Source organism: Podarcis bocagei, assembly GCF_964188305.1.
Source record: "Podarcis bocagei genome assembly, chromosome: 14".
Taxonomy (NCBI): domain Eukaryota; kingdom Metazoa; phylum Chordata; class Lepidosauria; order Squamata; family Lacertidae; genus Podarcis; species Podarcis bocagei.
The window spans coordinates 32972154-32992113 of NC_138139.1; the positions used below are offsets into that span (position 1 = coordinate 32972154).

Below are 19960 nucleotides of genomic sequence, written 5' to 3' on the forward strand. Positions count from 1 at the left end.
TTTGCTGATCCAAAACGCCTCCTCCTAACTTCACTCCTCCCTTCTTTTGAATCTCCAAACTGAGTATTAGTACCTATGGGACTGCCTCTCCTGGTATATCCCACAGAGGAACTTACGGTCTTCAAACAAAAACATCTTGAAGGTCCCAGGCCACAGAGAGGTTAGGCTGGCCTCAACTAGAGCCAGGGCTTTTTTGGCTGTGGCTCCGATCTGGTGGAACTCTCTGTCACAAGAGACTAGGGCCCTGCGGGACTTGACATCTTTCCGCAGGGCCTGCAAGACAGAGCTGTTCCACCAGGCTTTTGGCCAGGGCACAGCCTGACTCCCTCCTTTGGCAATCTTCACAGAACTCTAGCCCAATGGTTGCCATCAATTTGATTTGAATTAATTTTATAATGAAATGATTTTAGAATGTTGTATTATTTTATTGTTTTTAGCCGCCCTGAGCCCGGCTTCAGCTGGGGAGGGCGGGATATAAATAAAATTTATTATTATTATTATTATTACTACTTCAATTACAACCTCCTTCCTAATCTTGCAGAGTGGAGGGTTTAAATGATCATCATGCCAACAGCACATTTGAAAATCCAGATGATATATTCTCCTTCATAAAGAGGATTCTTGAATTCCAAGAACAAAATTCAGGTAAACAAATGAAGCGCCTCTCCCCCCCCCCCTCAATGGCACACTTTACCTTCTACCCACCCCTGATGAAGACCCTCTCCAGAATGTTAAACCTCAGAAATATGCGTCTGCATTTCTAATTCTCTTTCTCCCTCTTTATGATTTTGCCACAGGTTCTGCCTGCACTCAGGGGGCCTCCACAGACCAAGAGTGGCTGAGCAAATTCTTTGGACCCTTTTCTGCCTATGGCTCCTACTCAGATTTCACTGCATTGAAAAGCGACTTCCGTGGGGTGAGAGCGGCACAGACTTTGGAGTTTAACATTTGTGGTGTTCTTGACTCTGGGCTGGTTCGGGCATAACACTAACTCGCAGGTCACCAATGTATTGCCCTTGAGGCCTTTCCTTGGTGCTCACAAAGCCTCTAAAGGCCTCTCCCCCATCATTGCTCCCCTTGGGCAGTTTAGCTTGAATAAGCTCACGCAAGGAAGAGTTTGGAAGCTTTCACTTCCTTTTTTTAAAACCACAGTTTCCTGTGTCACTCAGACCTTGGTAAACTGTGGTTTAATCTGCACCTTACTGACTTATTGATGACTGGAAGCTTGGGGTGTTTGAAGAGTTCTGGATTCTGAGCTTGAGCCTGGTTTCCATCCAACTCCAGCTCTGTGTTTCCAAATGCAGGTGGATTCCTTGGACCTCTTCTCCGCCAGTGCCTTGGCTCAGTTGTCCACTGAAGGCCACACCATTTACAGCAGCTCAGCCATGGGGCTCGTCTTCCAAGCCATCCAGAGAAAGAAGGAGCCAGAGCAATTCCTCAGCACATACCTGGATGAATTCAACACCCTGGTGCTGAAGGTAAACAGAAGCTTGTTTACAGACTTTTCCTCCAGGGCTGGAGACAGACTGTGATTTTCTGCCGTGTAACTGGAGCACTGGTGGTCAACTCCAATGGGAATGCATGATCTGTGACCTTTGGGGTAACTGGAAATTACTCCAGAGCAGTGGATTTCAAGCTATGTAGAACAACCTTCACCAGGATGGGGCCCTCCTGATGTTTGGGTCTCGAGATCACTCTTTCCAATTTCCTACAAACTTTCAAAATTCATGTACAGTGGTACCTCAGGTTACATACGCTTCAGGGTACGTACGCTTCAGGTTACAGACTCCACTAACCCAGAAATGGTGCTTCAGGTTAAGAACTTTGCTTCAGGATGAGAACAGAAATTGTTCTCTGGCGGTGCGGCAGCAGCAGGAGGCCCCTTTAGCTAAAGTGGTGCTTCAGGTTAAGAACAGTTTCAGGTTAAGTACGGACCTCTGGAACGAATTAAGTACTTAACCCGAGGTAGCACTGTAATTGTCAAGGGTTCTCATTACTAGCCCATTGTTCTCCATTGTGTGAAACGTTGTCAGCTGATTTCGTTGATCCTTTTGGGTGTAGTTGCAAAATCAGAAGTGCAAGGTCCCTTCATGATACCCACAGTCACACCTCCTTCTAAGATTGTACAACAATCTTATACTAGTAAATAATTAGAGTTGCATTATAACAATCAATGCAGATCTCCATGTGTTGCCCTTCTATTTTCTGTGCGCTTACTTGGGCAAATGGTTTGGAGTGCTCCAATATCTTCATGTGGAGTGACTTAGATTGTGTTTTCCTTGAAGTTCCATTGTATGTAACAGAACTTACACACCATTCTCTTGAAACTGGAGTGCCTAGTGTTGTCAGTGTTCCTAAATGCTGAGCTTTGGAGCATATGGAACAATTCATTGGTCTTCTTCCTGTGTGCCTTCTCCAGAGTGACCCTAGGAGCCAATCCTCTGTGGCTCACTCACCTCCTTTCATTCTGATTGTCTACAATCAGCACCAAGGGTGAGAAGATTTATTCTCAATGGCTTCAAAGCTCCCCTGCTTGGGTAGCTCTAGGATGCTGGAGACCCTGCTGCAGAAATAGTAACATGTCTTCAACACTTCTGCTTCCACCTAGAACTTATTCCTTGGTTTTTCTCTTGCTTCTTCCTCCAGAACCGCGGCTTGTTGAGTAATCCCAAAGTGCGGGACACTATGCTGATGCTATCGGCGGAGATAATTTTCCCACAGATTGCCACCAGTTCCCTGGAAGACACAAACACTTGGTTCCAGAAACTCAGCCTCCTTCTCCCGGGTGTCAATGGAACAATTCTTGAGCTGCTACCCCTGGGTATGCCCTGCCCGTATTACCAAACCATGTAAGTAGCTGGCATACATTTACCTCAGTAGTTTCGAGGTGCCTTCACATAGTTTGATAACAGACAGAGGTTACCTTTTGTACACATTGGTGGCTACCACACAATCTGCATCTTGAGCATCCATCCTGATTTGTTGTGGGGACACCAGATTCTGCTGCCTTGAGCAAGTGTTATTCCAACATTTTCCAGTGCATTTTACTATAATTTTACTATAATTTGGGGAAGCGGGTTTATTGTGCAAGATCTTCCACTCAACTTCACTTGAGTAACCTTAATTTGAATACCAGTTGCTAGAAATCACAGGAGAGCAGAGTGCTCTTGTGGTCGGGTCCTGTTTGCAGATTTCCCAAAGGCATCTGGGTGGCCATTTTGAGAACAGGCTGCTGGACTAGATGGGCCTGATCCAGCAGAGCTCTTATATTCTTAATCCCCACCCCCCAAATAACCACAGCCTGGAAGCAGCTATACCCAGTTGAGGACACAAAGGCTGGTTTCATCAAACCACCTAGTTCAGCACTCTGGGTTGCATCCAATGCTAGTCCTACTCAGAGGAGACCCATTGAAATTGATGGCCATGACGATCTGAGGCATAGCTGTCAACTTTTCCCTTTTCTTGCGAGGAATCCTATTTGGAATAAGGGAATTTCCCTTTAAAAAAGGGAAACGTTGGCAGCTATGATCTGAGGTTCATTCAACTCATTGGGTCTATTCTGAGTAAAACTTAGTGGAACACAATCCCCTATTTCCAAAAAGACTCCAGAGCCAGTTGCAAGCAGGATGAGAAAGCTATAGCCCTCCCAAACTATTGTTTGTTCTCTGCACCTTGTGCTCTGAGGTCCACTGCCTCTGAATATGGGTGCTCCGTTTCATTTCCATGGTTGAAAGTCATGGATAAGGCCTATACTGGAGGAAGGGCAGGTTGGATGCTAGTAAATGAATACGGTGAATAGGTGGAAAAACAAGTGCGACTCAAGCCAATGTGTGGAATTGCTTGTGTTTCTTCCTCAGTGTGAAAGCGATGGATGGTCTCTACTCAACATTATCAGCCAGGAAGAGGCAAGATGTGTATGACTTCCAGAAGGCTTATTTAGCTTATCAGTTTGCTGATTCAGGTAAGGAGCCAAAGGGGCAGGTCTTAGGAATTTCACCCTGAAACAGGAGTGGGAAATGGACCAAATCCTTATCTCTCCTGCCCCCTGTGGGCCAAGCTTGACAGGGGAGCATGGTGGTTCACCTACTCATCATGTGATGCCACAGGTGACCCCTTTTTGTCACCATAGCTTAAAGTTCAGTCACATGGGCCAAAGTACTGTGCTGTGAAAGCCGCAACAACCAGCTGATAGGCAGTACCTGCAAAGCCCTTTTGACAACTGGCTGATATGTGATGTCAGGTGTCGGACAGGTGGTGGTGGAATCTTGGCCAAAACAGTTTCACTGGCCTGGTGGACCTAATTATTGAGCCTTCCCCCAACCTCAACCACTAATTGCTGAGTGTTTATGAACAGTTTATCTGCTCAGAAGTTTACCTCTTCAGTGCTTGGGGCAAACTGTTCTGTTGGTTGGAAGAAGGGCAGGGAAGGAGGAGGAGGGTGTAATAGACTTCCAACATTATTTCTGCACAAATTCATCTTTTGTAAGGAACCCAGCTGTGGATTTTAGTCGGTCTTCGCTTGACACATTCTCTTGCCTCCACAGGGTCAGCATGCGATGGTGGGACTACAGGAATCCGAGACTGGCTGACAAAGAATTTGGGGGAGTTTTGCACAGTGGCTAAGCTGAGTGAACTTCAAGCTTTTTACCCAGAACTTGATGGAGTAAGTTTTTCACGACACTGTGCTCCAGTGGGGGCTGCCCCACCTCTTTCCTCTGCAGGGAACAGTAGCAGCCCTGTGCAACAATGAAAGTATCTTCATCCAGCCTAAAATCGACAAAAGGGGGCTGACATATCTTTAAGGGAAAGGATTGTTGTTCTCTGCAGTCTCTTTATATTCCACTCTTTCTTCTCTTCTCGAGTTTTCAAACTACTGCTTGCTTTAGAAAGTAAATACTTCAGAAATCAACCTGATTGGCAACCAAATTGTCTTTCAAGGCCGGTGTTTAGTTTAATCAGTAGCAATCTGGGGAGCAAATTTCTCCCGTAATGGTTCAGTTTTCAATGCTTGAGTATCATCATTAAGCTGAGAAGCAGCAAAATGAAGCGCTGCGTTTTCTTCTAAAGCAAACACAGACTTTTAACACAGACAGTGTAATGTTTTCAAGAACAGTATGGACATGGAAAATCACCCATGAATTCTGTCAAAATTTATGCAAGAAGGGTTTTTTTCTGGGTGGGTATCTTCCTTACATATTTTAAAAAGAACACTGTATTTAACCATGTAACAACGGTTCTAAATCAAACATGATTTTTCTGTGTTTTGGAAATGGTTGCTGGTATCCACAGCATTGTTTCTCTACCCGCTCTTTATTCTGTGGTTCTGCTGATCTGCTCAATTAATAAAATAATAATAATGTTGAAAACAGCTGAATTGGTATGTTTCATGGTGGTGTTTTCTTTAAGAACAGACACGCACACACACATATTAGTAATGTGGTCCTTTTAACCCCACACCCATGCCCCTGAAAGGTGGGATCAGACATGGGATGGAGTAGAAATTCAGTCCAATTCACATTTCACTTGCTGTTTCTGCAACAATATATTAACAGAAACCCAGTGGTATCCTTTGAACTTTGCACCGCTCCAGATTTTACAATCCAGTGCTCCACCCAAGCAATATATACGAAAAATGGGGCAATGCAGGCCTAAAAATGAATATAGGAGTAAAGGATAGCATGCAAAAATGCATTATGCTAGGGGGAATTGCTTTGCACAAATGTGTCCATCAAGGAAAACTGCATAAAAAACGTGTATGTTAGGAGAAATATACACTAAAATGTTTCTGAATTTTAATAAGGGCTTAACCAAAATTAAAACAAACAAACACAAAATGATTTAGAAAAATGAGAAACGGGGAAGAACTGGAACTGATTAGGCCAGCCCTACATGGGATACTGAGCATTTCGACCAACTGATTGCTACTGATTGAACTAAACTTAAAAGCATCTTTTGCCAACCTGTGGCCCTCCAGACTCCTTTGGACTACAACCCCCATCAGCCATAGTCTTGTGTGGGCGAGAGTGGGGTAGGCAGTATCTACAGCAGGAATGAATAAATGGATTTATACTCCATAAATAGGTTTGTAAAAGTGAAGATTCTTTATTGGTTGCATTCAATTAAATTTTACTCGGATTAGACCCATTGGAATGAATGGATTCAGGCTCATCATCTCCATTAATTTCAATGTGTCTATTCTGACAGTAGATGAAGCCCCACATCTCTTAGGCTGCAACCTGGGAGTATGCTCCACTTAGTTTATTTCTGAGTAGACCTGCACAGAATTTGCTCTGTTAACAATATTAGGCTGCAATCCAAACATAGAGGTGTGGCGAAGTTCATTTATAGCTGTGCTAGTTGTGACCAATAGCACCTAGGGAAGCCACGCCTAATTGCAGACCTGGAGCAGTGGCCAAGGCTGGATGTGCAGACAGAATAGTGACCTGTTCTGGTCACATCCACACCACGCTTTTAAAGTACTCTTACGCCACTTTAACAGTCATGGCTTCCAGCAAAGAATCCTGGGAACTACAGTTTTCCCAAGGTGCTAAGAATTGTATATCTATGAGGTACAACTCTCAAATCCAATCACAGCTCAGTTGGAGGAAAAGTGTAGGCAAGCTTTTGCTGCTTTCTTAGTCTCAATTGCCCATCTGTAAAATGGGACCAAGGCAGGAACATCCTCACAGGGTTAAGGGCAAAAGGAAGCAAGGGTCTTTATACAAAAACAACAGAGGTCCAGGCTAATAATAATAATAATAATAATAATAATAATAATAATAATAATAATTTATTTTTACCCTGCCCATCTGGCTGAGTTTCCCCAGCCACTCTGGGTGGCTCCCAACAGAATTAAAAGCACAATAAAAAACCAAACATTTAAAACATCCCTAAACAGGGCTGCCTTCAGATGTCTTCTAAAAGTCAGATAGTTGTTTATTTCCTTGACATCTGATGGGAGGGTGTTGCACAGGGCGGGTGCCACTACCGAGAAGGCCCTCTGCCTGCTTCCCTGTAGCCTCACTTCTTGCATGGGGGGAACTGCCAGAAGGCCCTCAGAGCTGGATGATGGGGGTGGAGACACTGCTCCTGGTATACTGGGCCGAGGCTGTTTAGGGCTTTAAAGGTCAGCACCAACACTTTGAATTATGCTCGGAAACGTACTGACCTATCCGAAACAGTGCTTTGAAGCTGGCACCAGACTCTGGTAGCATGACCTTGAGTGAATTTTTAAACTGTCTATAAAGGCTCTCACTGATGGGATACCAAAAATGGTTAGGGTGCTTCCAGATTTTCCTTGACATCTGATCGTTTAGTCCAAGACCCCCTGATTATTAGAAAGTGGGGTGTTTTTACAGAACGGGGCCACAAGCTAAGAATCTGAACTTTTGTACACACTCAAGGGCAGCCTGATTACTGGGATAAGGTCTAGTGTGTGCAGGTGACAGGAGTGAGCCAGCAATAAATCACACCGAGCAAGTTGGAGTAACTCTTTATTAGCAAAAACAGCATCTGCACAGGATTGTCAGGCCTAATGAGCACAGCAGCTCATCTCCAGTAGGTCTTGCTCCCATGAAGCAGTCACTGAGTCTGAAGGTCCCCACCTCCCCACAGCTGCTTAAGTCCCTTCCTCTCCAGGGTTTCCCCCATTCAATTGGAGATTGCACCTGCATGAAGCTAACTTCTCATCATCCTTTTAATGCTTCTTCTTGTTCTGGGAGACCAAGGGGCAAGGGAATTCGTTGCAGCAGGAGGGGAAGACATACATGCCAGACTCTTCTCTGCCTCTTGGCCTCCCTCCTCTCCAGCCTCCAGTTCTGGACTTCTCTGCCACAGACTTACTAAGCCCTGTTACCTCTTCAGCTTTCAACACTTCCTCCTTCCAGTCTTCTTCTTCTTCTCCTCCCTGTGTCCACTTATTGTCGTCTCACCAGCAATCCCTGGGTTCTGAGCCTCAGCTGGTTCCTCCCACCATTCCTCTGTGTCCAAACAGTCCATGACATCAGGCAGTAGGGAGAGGAGCACACCTCAGTTGCAGAGCACCTGCTTTGCATGCCAAAGGGCCCAGGTTGGATCACCAGCATCTCCAGGTAGGGCTGAGAAAGAGTCCTATTTAAAATCCTGAGAGCCTCTGCCAGTCATTGTTGATTGTACTGAGCCAGATGGACCATTGCCCTGAGTTAATATAAGGCAGCTTTGTATGTAACCTGGAATTTGATACTGACACACACCCTCATTACTTATATAATAATTATGTTAAATGGCCCATACCCATCTCCCATGCCTGGTGTGTTCCAGGGCACTATCACCACTGGGAATAATGGAAGCCTTCAGGTAAGACAAAGCAAAGCCTGGCACAAAACTTGATAAATGGCATTTGACCGGGTGAATAGACACAAGTGAAAACGGATTGCATAGGAAATGATGCAGACTAGGGGTGCACATCCACTTTGGATGAAGTCCAGATATGAAGCTGAAGTATCAGAGGTAGCCAGGCCTCCTCTGGAAATGAAATGGGTCTTGCAAACCAGTCTAGTGGTCCCAAGCAAACCAGTCTAGTTCCAAAGCTTCCAGTCCTCCTTCAGTAATTCCTTATAATTAATCCGCAGATGGAGAACCCTTCTGCCCTCAGCCCAGCCCAAGCAGCCGACTTAACTGTCATTGCCCAGATGTTGCACAACTCCACCCTGGCCAGCCTGGCTCTTGGGGTCGTGAAGAACTTTAAAAACTATGGCTCGCTCCGTGAATATTTGTCCAGGCTCAAAGGCCCTCCCTGCAAGGTAAGGTTGGAGGGGCGGTTCCCATGTCATTTTGTGATGTGCTAAAATCTATTTCCTTGGCCACAGTCTCACTTGATCTACGTGTTCCAACTTTCTGATACCTCTCCTTGATAAGACAGTGTTCCATTTTGTGCCTGTTTTGGATGACTTCTACACAATTTGTTGGTGCATGCCACTGAAGAGCATCTCATAGCCAAACACAGGACAGATCCACACCGTGCATTAAAACATCTTTAATGCATATTTAAAGCATGTGTCTTTCCCCAAAGAATCCCGGGAACTGTAGTTGGTAGGGTGCTGGGAATTGTAGCTCTGTGAGGTGGGACTACAGTTCCCAGGATTCTTGGCGGGGGGGGGGGGGAAAGTGAGGTACTTTAGATGCAGCCACAGGAGGGGAGAGTGCTCTTGTGCTCAGATCCTGGTACGGGTTTCCAACGGGCATCTGGTTTGTCACTGTGAGAACAGCATGCTAGACTAGATGGGCCATTGACCTGATCCAGTAAGCTGTTCTTGAGTTCTTCAATGTATGTCCAATGTGCTTTAAATGTATGGTGTGGATCTGCCAATAGGCTCTATTTTGTGCTTTCCATTAACGTGTAATCTAGTGGAATGGGCTTGTGAAATCCAGCTCCCTCCCTGCATTCATATCTCTTGATATGTTTTGTGAAGGAAGTCTGTTGAGCCTAAGAATACCACTGGCACACCCTACAGAAATCCTGAAAGCTCTTTCTTTCTCTGGACTGTTGTGAAGCCCACTTCTTTCATCCCTGTGTCTTCCACGCAGAGCTACAAGCCCGCAGAAATCTTGTCTATGTGTCAAGGACCGTCCCCACTGGCTGCTCTCACCCCTGAAAGCCAGCAAGAGCTTTTGGACAATGTATTTCTCTTCCTCAAGAAAGGAGGAGGTTCAATGGACTCCTCTCAGTGGAACGAAGTCTACCACCTTTTGCTCTCCAACTTCCTACCGACTCTGGGGACATCCCACCACCCCCAGTCATCCTCCAAGGCAACATGTGAACTCTTCCATTCCACGTAAGTCAGAGGTGGCATAATATGGGTGGGGGGAAAGTGTGCAAAAAAAGAAAGAAAAGGCATCTATTACTGAAAATAACATTCAGAAATGCAGAAGAAAGGGTGGCTTGTAAAAATGTGCATATTGGGCAAGACTGAGTACAAAAACTAGGAGACATAAGCACTAAAACACTTAGCAATTTTCATGAGGACTTTTAAAAACAAATATTGCAAACTGATGGGGTGGAACTTAAGACTGGAGAAAAAATGAGAAACTGAGAGAAACCAACATTGACAGATTCATCCACCCCTATATCATATCACCTTGAATGTTGTTGTAAATGATAGGACAGAGAGAAAGAGAGAGAGAATGAATGAATTAATGAATAAATGAGGGGGGAATAGATAAATTTCTGAACAGAGCCTCCTAGAATGTTGCTCAAAAGGTCCCACTCTAAAAAAATACCTCACTGCTGCTTCAAAACTTATTTTTTAATCGCAGAATGAAGGAGATTGTCACACTTCACCCCAGCCTTACTAAACGGCAGGAAGAACTTGCAGAGGTCAAAAGCCTTTGCCTCCTGGGTGATCATCAACCCAAACCCACAGGTAACCTTTCGTTACTAAGGGGGAGGGTCTGAGGGTAGCATTCCCTTCTCAGCAACCAAAACAAAGAAGAAAAGTGAGCAGAACGTAGGAAGCAGCCTGACACCAAGTCAGATTGTTGGTCCTCTTAGCTGACATGTTCCCAAACTGATACTTCCTCTCTTTCCATTTGCAGCAGCAACACAAATCCCTGGAAGAACTGCCAATCACCCCCCTGGAGGTGCCAAAACTCAGAACATTGCAAATGTCACAGATGATGCCCCTGGGCAATCTGCGTCTCGCAGTCATGGAGATGCCACCACTCTTCCAACCGAGGTCCCTGCAGCTGCCACAGGGGCCATCCAGGGAGGTGCTTCAACCCTCTTCCCTGGGAGAGAGGCTGGAGGCATCTCTGGCAGTGCCCGAACTCTCCACCCAGGAGGCAACACAGGATGGATGACTGGATGGTCTGCATCTTGCACTTCGAGACAGACTACCACTCCCACCCTTGGAAGTGCCATAGGCAATACCCCTGACGTCACAAGAAGCACCACAATCAGTGTCCCTGCTGCTCCTACAACACACAGCCCTGAGACTGCTACGGGCCACATCCCTGGAAATTCCACAGGCATCATCCCTGGTGGTGGCACAACTCACATCCCTGGAGGCACAACCAGCAATGTTACTAGAGGAGCCTCAACTCAAGTCCCTGGTGGAGCAACAAGCAACATCCCTGGTGGTTCTGCAACCAACATCCGTGGTGGAGAAACAAGCAAACCCCCTCATGCTGCTGCAACTCACATCTCTGTAGGAGCAACAGGCAACACCACTGGTGGTGGTGCAATTGACCTCCCTGGTGGAGCAACAAGCAACATCCCTGGTGGTTCTGCAACTCACATCCCGGGAGCTACTGAAACTTCAGTTCATGGAAGCTCAAACAGCAACATTCCTGGAAGAACTACAGCTCCCGTTCCTGGAAGAGATACAGCATACAGTCAGCGTATCCCGGGAACAACTTCTGTCGCTGCTGGCAATACAACTTACACCCCTGGAAATGTCTCTGGAGGTGCCCCTGCATATGCATGGACTCACCCAGTCCTATTTTTCACCTGCCTTCTCCTCCCTTGCTTTATTGTAACCATTTCCCCATAGTGCACCTCTGTTTCACAACCCACCTGCAAATTTGCCTAAATAAGAGACACTCTTTGGAATCAGACTACAGTGTTGTGTATCAGTGTCTTTCCAGATAACTGATAGCAGTTTTCTAGCATCCTGCTACTCTGGAATCTTGAATTTGTTGTGTTTGATTACACAGAATATATTTATCATGCAATAAATTGTCCGTCCAGCCAATGGTGCACATCAAAGTATTCTGGTATCCTTCTAGCTTCACATTACCGAGAAATTTGTACAAAATGGGATTACCATATTTCAAACAGTGAAGATCTGGACAGAAAAGTTGTTGAGCTGCTTTTTTTTTGGGTAAAATCTTATGGAAAATTGGCAAAAATGACACTGCCAACATGGGCTGCCATATATCTGGATTTTCCAGGACATTTCCATGATTTTCGTCCAGACATTGCTGTCAACTGCAATATTCCATGCATGTCTGGGAAATTCTGGCCTTATGGCAACCCCAAATAAAGATGTAGGTTGTTATGTGAAAAGAGGACCATGTGTGGCTTCTGTAGAAAGCATTTCCCCTTCTTGTCTTCATAAATCTTATTTTCCTTAGTAGCAGTAGAAAGAAGGGTATGGTGGAAGCTCTATCATCTAATATTTAATATTTATTGCTAAACATTCCTTATTTCTGAACATCTCAGTGTGGAAAAGCAGCTGGACATTGCTGGGTGCCTCCTCCACCATTCTGTTCCTCTCCCCTGACCCCTAAAAGAGTTCAGCCCACATAGCAAGTTAATGTTAGGCAGTTCAGCAGGACTTATTAGGCATAGTGACACACAGTTATACCAAGCCAGATCATTGGTCCATCTAACTCAGTATTGTCTCCAGTGACTGGCAGAGGCTCTCCAGGGTTTCAGGCAGGGAGTCTCTCCCCACCTGTTATGTACTGAGTTGAATAGGATCCAAACTGCAGCAGTCTAATTTGGATCCTATTGTTCTAGGACCAATCAGACTGCTGCAGTTTGGATCCTATTCAACTCAGTACATAACACCCAACTCAGTACATAACACCACCATACCTGGATGTGAAGCAGAGACAGTGATGGGTGTGGCCTGAAGAGAGCGGGAGTGTTTGGGAAGAGGGTGTGGTGTAGGAGAGTCCTGAGGGCCACATAAAGAGGTTTGGAGGGCCAGATGTTTACAATAATACATTAGAGGAGGGAGGGAGGAGAGTTATGGACCTCTAGAAGGAAAAATGCACCCAGATCAAAAGGAAGGGTCAAAGAAAGGATGGGTTTCAGGGAAGACAGATAAAGAAGTGATGCAAGGTAGGCATGAAAAATAGAATGAAGTTCTTAAGAAGAAGAAAAGTGAGCAGAACATAGGAACACAGGAAGCAGCCTTGCACCAAGTTGGATTGTTGGTCCACTTGGCTCAGAAGTTTCCAAACTGATTATTTTCTCTCTTTTTTCCATTTTCGTTTTCAGCAATGCAAATCCCTGAACGAGCCCCAGATGACATCCCCGGGGGCACTCTAGGCAATATCCTTGGAGCTGCTGAAACTCAAAATGTTACAAGTGTTATAGCCAATTCCCCTGAAACAACTAAAGGGGGCACTTTTGAAGAAGCTGCAATTCATGGTCCTGGAGATGCAACCACTGTTGCAACTGATGCCTCTGCAGCTGCCACAGGGGACACCCAGAGCGCTGCAACCTTCATCCCTGGGAGGCAGAAAGGAGGCACCACTGGCAGTGCGGCAACTCTCCACCCTGCAGGAAGCACAGGAGGGATGCCAGGAGGGGCTGCATCCTACATCTCGAGACAGACCACCACTCTCATCCTTGCAAGTGGAGGCATCTCAAGAAACATCCTTGGTGGTGCTGCAACTCACATTCCTGGAGCAGCAACTGGCAACATTCTTGGGGATGCTGTAATTAATGTCCCAGGCAATGTTGTTGGTGGCACTGCAACTCACATTCCTGTTGGGGCAACAGGCAACATCTATGGTGGTACTGTAACTGACATTGCTGGAGGTGCCACAGGCAGGATCCTTGGTGATACAGAGCCTCCCATCCCTGGAGGTGCAACAGGCTACATTCCAGGTAGTGCTACAAGGCCCATCCCTGGAGAAACAGGAGGCAACCTCACTGGTGGTTTTGCAACTGACAACCCAGGTAAGGCAACAGGCAACATAACTTCAGGTTCTGCAACTAACATCCCTGGCGGAGCAACAGGCAACATCTTGGATGGTTCTGTGACTCAGATCCCTGGTGACACAACAAACAACATCACTGGTGGTTCTGCAACTCACATCTCTGTAGGCACAAGAGTCAATGCAGCTGATGGTTCTGCAACTCACATCACAGGTGATGCAACAGGCAACATTCCTGGTGGTCCTACAACGCACATCCCTGGCGAAACAGGAGGCAACTTGGCTGGTGGTTCTGAAACTGGCATCCCTGATGATGCAACAAGCAATTTCCCTGTAGGTTCTGTAACTCACAACTCTGTAGCCACTGCAGGAAACATTGGTGGTGGTTCTGCAACTCAGATAAGCCATGGTGCAACAGGCAACATTCCTGATGGTGCTGTAACTGACAAACCTGGAGGTGTAACAGGTGGCATAACTGGTGGTTTCCCTACTCAAATCTCTGTAGGCACAAGTGGCAACATTCCTGGTGGTTTGACAGTACATATCCCTGGCCAAACAGGAGGCAATCCCTATAGTGGCTCTGCAACTGGCATCACTGGTGCAGCAACAGGCAACATCTCTGGTGGTTCTGCAACTGACACCCCTGATGGTGCAACAGGCAATGCTGCTGCAACTAACATTCCTGGTGGTACCATAAACAACATCCTTGGTTCTGCAACTCATGTATCTATAGACACAAGGAGCAACACTGCTGGTGGTTCTGCAACTGACATCCCTGGTGAAATGGGAGGACACACTGCTGGTCATTCTGCAACTGGCATCCCTGGTGGTCCAACAGATGTCTCTGAAGGTTCTGCAACTCACAACTCTGTGAGCACAGCAGGCAACATTGATGGGGGTTCAGCAAATGACATTGCTAGCACAGCAACGGGCAACATTCCTGATGGTGCTGCAACAGACATCTTTGGTGGAGCAACAGGGAACAGCTCTGATGGTTCTACAACTGACATCCTCGGAGAGGCAACAGGCAGCATTGCTGGTGGTTCTGAAACTCACATCTCTGTAGGCACAACAAGAAGCAACACTGCTGGTGCAATGGACATTCCTGTTAGAGCCATAGGCAACATCCTTGGTGGTTCTGCAACTCATATCTCTGCAGGCACAACAGGCAACCTTGATGGTGGTTCTGAAGCTGAGACTGCTGGTGCAGCAACTGACAACATTCCTGATGCTGCTACAACCGACATCCTTCATGGCATCACAGGCAACATGCTTGGTAGTGCTGCAACTCACATCTCTGTAGGCACAAGAGACAACATTGCTGGCTGGTTTGCAACTGACATGCATGGTGCAGCAACAGGCAACATCCATGAAGCTGCTGGTGCAGCAACAGGCAACATTCCTAATGGTCCTACAACACGTGTCCCTGGTGAAACAGGAGACAACCTCACTGGTGGTTCTGTAACTGATATTGCTGGTGCAGCAACAGACAACATCCCTGCAACTAACATCCTTGGTGGTTCTGCAATTCACATCTCTGTAGGTACAACAGGCAATAGTGCTGATGGTTCTGCAGCTGATATTATTAGTGGTGCAACAAGAAACATTCCTGGTGGATTCACAACTGGCATCCTTGGAGAGGCAACAGGCAGCAGCACTGATGGTTCTTTAACTCCCGTCTCTATAGGCACAAGAAGCAATGCTGCTGGGGGTTCAACAGAAATTGGGGGTTCAGCAGCTTACAACTCTGTAGGCACAGAGGGCAACATTGATGGTGGTTCTGCAACTGACAGCACTGTTGGTGCTACAGGTCACATTCCTGATGGTGCTGCAACAGACACTGGAATCGCAGCAACAGGCAACATACCACATGTTGCTCCAACGTTCATCCCTGGTGGCACAACAAACAATATCCTTGATGGTTCTGCAAGTGGCATTACTGTTGGTGCAACAGGCAACATTCCTGGTGGTTCTGCAACTGTCATCCTTGCAGAGGCAACAGACAGCATTGCTGGTGGTTCTGAAACTTACATCTCTGTAGGCAAAACAACAAGGAGCTACACTGTTGGTGGTTCTGCTATTGGCACTGCTGGTGGTGCAACAGGCAACATTCCTGGTGGTCCTACAACACACATCCCTGGAGAAATAGGAGGCAACGTCACTGGTGATTCTGCAACTGACATCCCCAGTGGTGCAACAGGCAATATCTCTGGAGGTTCTGCAAATCACAACTCTGTAGACATGGGAGGCAACACTGATGATGGTTTTGCAACAGAGATACCTCATGGCATAACAGGAAACACTGCTGGTGCTTCTGCACATGGCATCACTAGTGATGCAATAGGCAACATCCATGGTCCAGCAACAAGCAACATCTCTCATGGTGCTCCATCAATCTTTGGTGGAGCAACAGGCAACATCACTGGTGGTTCCACAACCAACATAACTGGTGGTGCCACAAGCAACATCCCTGGTAGTTCTGCAACTCAAATTCCTCATCACACAACAGGCACCATCAGTGGTGGTGATGCAACTCAGATCCCTGTTACAGCAACGGGCAACATGCGTGGTGCTGCTGCATCTGACATCCCTAGTGGCACTACAGGCAACATCCCCAATGGCTCTGCAATTGACCCCCCTAGTGGTGCAACTCCAGACATCAATGGTGGGGATGTCACCCAAATCCCTGGTAGCGCAACAGAGGATGTCTCTGGTGGTGATTTGACTGATATTCTCGGGGATGCAGCAACTCAAATTCTTGGTAGTGCAACAGGCAAAATTCCTCCTGTCTCTGAATTTGATATTCCTGGTGGTGCAACAGGTAGTCTCACAGGTGGTTCTGTAACTCACACCCCAAGAGCAGCAACAGGCTACATTCCTGCTGGTTCTGCAACCGACATCACCGGTGACACAACAGGCATCGGCAATGGTGGTTCTGCAATTCCCATTTCTACTGGTGCAACAGGTAACCACACTGGTGGTGCTGCAACTCACATCCTTGGAAACACTACAGGGGACATCTATGGAGGTGCCCCTTCATATGCATGGACCCATCCAATCCTGTTTTCCACCTCCCTTGTCCTCCCTTACTTTCTTACAACTGTTTTCCTATAATCCAACCTTGCTATCCACAATGTTTTGCAAAATATTTAATATTTCTTAGTAAACATTCCTTATTTCTGTACACCTGAGTTTGGAAAAGCAGCTGGATGTTTCTTGGTGTCTCACCAACCATTGTGTTTTTCCACCCTCCAAACTCTGCCTCCACCCCTGAAAGAATTCAGTCCACTTACAAACTTTGTGCAGGTAATAAAAAGCTGGGTCCTTTGTGCTTTTGAGAACAATACATGGTGATTTAATGTGGATATTCAATGGCCAATTGCAGAACCTTATTAGGCATGTAGACACAATTGATGTGAAACATAGGAAGCTGCCTTATACTGAGCATTGGTGAGCTAGTTTAGTACTGCCAGCACTGATTGGCAGCAGTTCTCAAGAGCTTCAGGCAGGGCGTATTTCTCACTCCTCCCAGGAAATGCCAGAGATTGAACTTGAGACCTTCTGCATGTAAAGTGAGCCATGTTCCTTCCACAAATTCCTTCCACAATTAGGTGGTTATCTAATGAAGGATTTTCAGCACTCTCACTTGCTGGTGTCTTGGGGAATGCACTCACCTTTCATTCTCTAAATGATTCTTAGCTTGGACCCTTGGTATACTTGTGTGTGAATTTATCATACCCTCCAACATTTCTCTGATGAAAATAGGAACATCCTATTCCATCATCATCATCATGATAAAATGAAATTTATTAATTTTTTAATTTATACCCTACCCCAGCTACTCTGGGAGGCTACCAACATATATAAAATCATAATAAAACATTAAACATTACAAAAACTTCCCTGTACAGGGCTGCTTTTAGGGGACTCGGGGATTGCATAACTCCATACCCTCCAACATTCCTCCAATGAAAATAGGGATGTCCTAAGGAAAAGTGGGACATTCTAGGATCAGATCAGAAACCAGGATGGCTTCTGTAAATCTGGGACTGTCTCTGGAAAATAGGGACACTTGGAGGGTCTGATATATTCAATGTTCATGAATATTCAGAGGTCATGTGCTAAGCAGGTTAATATCCTCACTCCAACCTCTCTTTCCCTTTCGCCCAGTCAGGGCTCAGCCACACACACCTTTTGCCTTGCACTTTCCAGGCTCAGGCCTGCACTTTCCCAGTCCGTGGCCCAGAGCTCCCCCTGCCCCGCCACTTCACCCAGGAAAACCCCCTCTTTAGCACTGAATCGGAACAAATGGCAATTTGGTTTTCCCCTGGATTGCCATTTCCTCCGATTCAGCGGTAAAGAGCATGTTTTCACGGAGAAATCAGTGAGAGGGAAAGAAAAGTGCTCAGACGTGGACCTAGAAATTCCAGACTGCACCTAGTAATACGGAGCAAAGGAAGTGTGGATGCGACCTCAAACTCCACAAGGAAAATAACATCTTATGCGGTGTAACACTTTTAAAAGGAAATAAAGCTTTTAACTTTTATTTTTGGTCTGGTTATTTGTTTATTCCCTTGCAAAGGAAGACCTCAATTTATGGCCTGGTTGTTTATCCTGCTATTCCTATTGCAAAGAAAATACTTGGGGCTGGCTGTGGGTCTCGAGCCTGATCACTTTGACACACACAGCAAAGCTGTTGTTTAAAATTCGCTATCTAGTTCTGCCCCCAAACTGGATCATAATATGAGCAGCCAGCACAGCCAATGGCCAGGGACAATGGGAGTTGTAGTCCAGCAACTTCTGGAGGGTCACAGATGATCCCCAACCTTGCTTTAGGCACTAACAGAAACCATTTGTATTATGCTCAGGGAAAAGCACTTTGAATATGCTCAGAAACATACTCGAGGGACAAGCCAGAGGTTTTGAAAACACAATGTGGCAGCTGTACATCATGTTCCTATTAGCTGCAGCCTATTTAATAAAAGGGACGCGGGTGGCACTGTGGGTTAAACCACAGAGCCTAGGTATTGCCGATCAGAAGGTCGGCGGTTCGAATCCCCGCTACAGGGTGAGCTCCCATTGCTCGGTCCCTCCTCCTGCCAACCTAGCAGTTCAAAAGCATGTCAAAGTGCAAGTAGATAAATAGGTACCGCTCCGGCGGGAAGGTAAACGGCGTTTCCATGCGCTGCTCTGGTTCGCCAGAAGCGGCTTAGTCATGCTGGCCACATGACCCAGAAGCTGTACACTGGCTCCCTCGGCCAATAAAGTGAGATGAGCGCTGTGACCCCAGAGTCGGCCACGACTGGACCTAATGGTCAGGGATCCCTTTACCTTTACCTATTTAATAAAAAGGGTATTTTAGCTGGATTTGGCATCCTCCAGAGTAATTTTATTGCATTTTCTGCACTCTCCTTAAGCTTAGAGCTGCTATTAGAGCTGCCCAAACACTGGGATTCTTTTTAGGCCCAAACATTCACTTTCCAAGATTCCAAGTCCTGTAGGCTTCGAGTGGGGATTATTATTATTTCAATTTATGAGTTATGACTTGAAGCAGTTTGTCCACATGCAAATATCTGTCCCCAAGGGACTCATAATCTAAGCCAGGAGTGAAGGTTCTCAAGGCCTGTTTGGAGCACCAGCTCTGAGATGCTCAGATGTCTCTGCAATATCTTGTGTGAGGATCCCAGGGATGGTTCGCAGGCAGCCCCCCCCCCCAACAACAACAACAACGTGCTGGGGAGTTTATGAGCTTCTTATGCACTGGGTAACCAAAGCAGACATAACCCAGTTTTCGATGCACATGATTACAGATTATTTTTTTTAAAAGCTCAGAGTTTTATCCCAAAAGTCAATAATGTGAGCCAGGAAGCGAGGAGGAAAGGATAGGATGTATGTTAGTTAGTTATTTGTTTGTGACATCCAGAGCTTTATGCATCAAGTCAATGGGGTCCATCTAGCCATCCAGGTGCCCAGTGGGGAATTTGAAAGCAAGACCTGAGCTCAAGAGCACTCTCCCCTCCTGTGGTTTCCAGCAACCACCACCCAGAACTCAGAAGAATTATTATTTCATTTATATTCCACCTTTCCTCCAAGGAGCTCCAGATGGCATCCTATGAAGTTCTCCTCCTTATTTTATCCCCAGCAGAACCCTGTGAGGTAGGTTAGGCTGAGATAGTGATTGACTGGACCAAGGTCACCCTCCTGAGGTTCATTGTGGCTGGGTAGGGATTTGAACCCTGGCCGTCCAGGCCCTTCACTCTAACTTCTGCACGACAGGCTCATCCCCTCATCGCAGGCTCTTCTTCGCGCA

General features: G+C 46.3%; 1 protein-coding gene across 1 annotated transcript in view; it reads left to right on the plus strand.

Moving 5' to 3' along the window:
- LOC308573743 (uncharacterized protein) overlaps window positions 1–11811 on the plus strand; it is a 62183-nt gene extending 50372 nt beyond the window's left edge. Inside the window, exons 49-58 of the mRNA XM_081170981.1 lie at window positions 542–645; window positions 798–916; window positions 1305–1478; window positions 2647–2849; window positions 3858–3961; window positions 4545–4663; window positions 8610–8780; window positions 9565–9812; window positions 10294–10400; window positions 10573–11811. Coding sequence (XP_081027107.1) covers window positions 542–645; window positions 798–916; window positions 1305–1478; window positions 2647–2849; window positions 3858–3961; window positions 4545–4663; window positions 8610–8780; window positions 9565–9812; window positions 10294–10400; window positions 10573–11528 — 2305 coding nt within the window. The 3' untranslated portion in view covers window positions 11529–11811. The remainder of the gene's footprint in view (window positions 1–541; window positions 646–797; window positions 917–1304; window positions 1479–2646; window positions 2850–3857; window positions 3962–4544; window positions 4664–8609; window positions 8781–9564; window positions 9813–10293; window positions 10401–10572) is intronic.
- Window positions 11812–19960: the final 8149 nt, after the last annotated feature.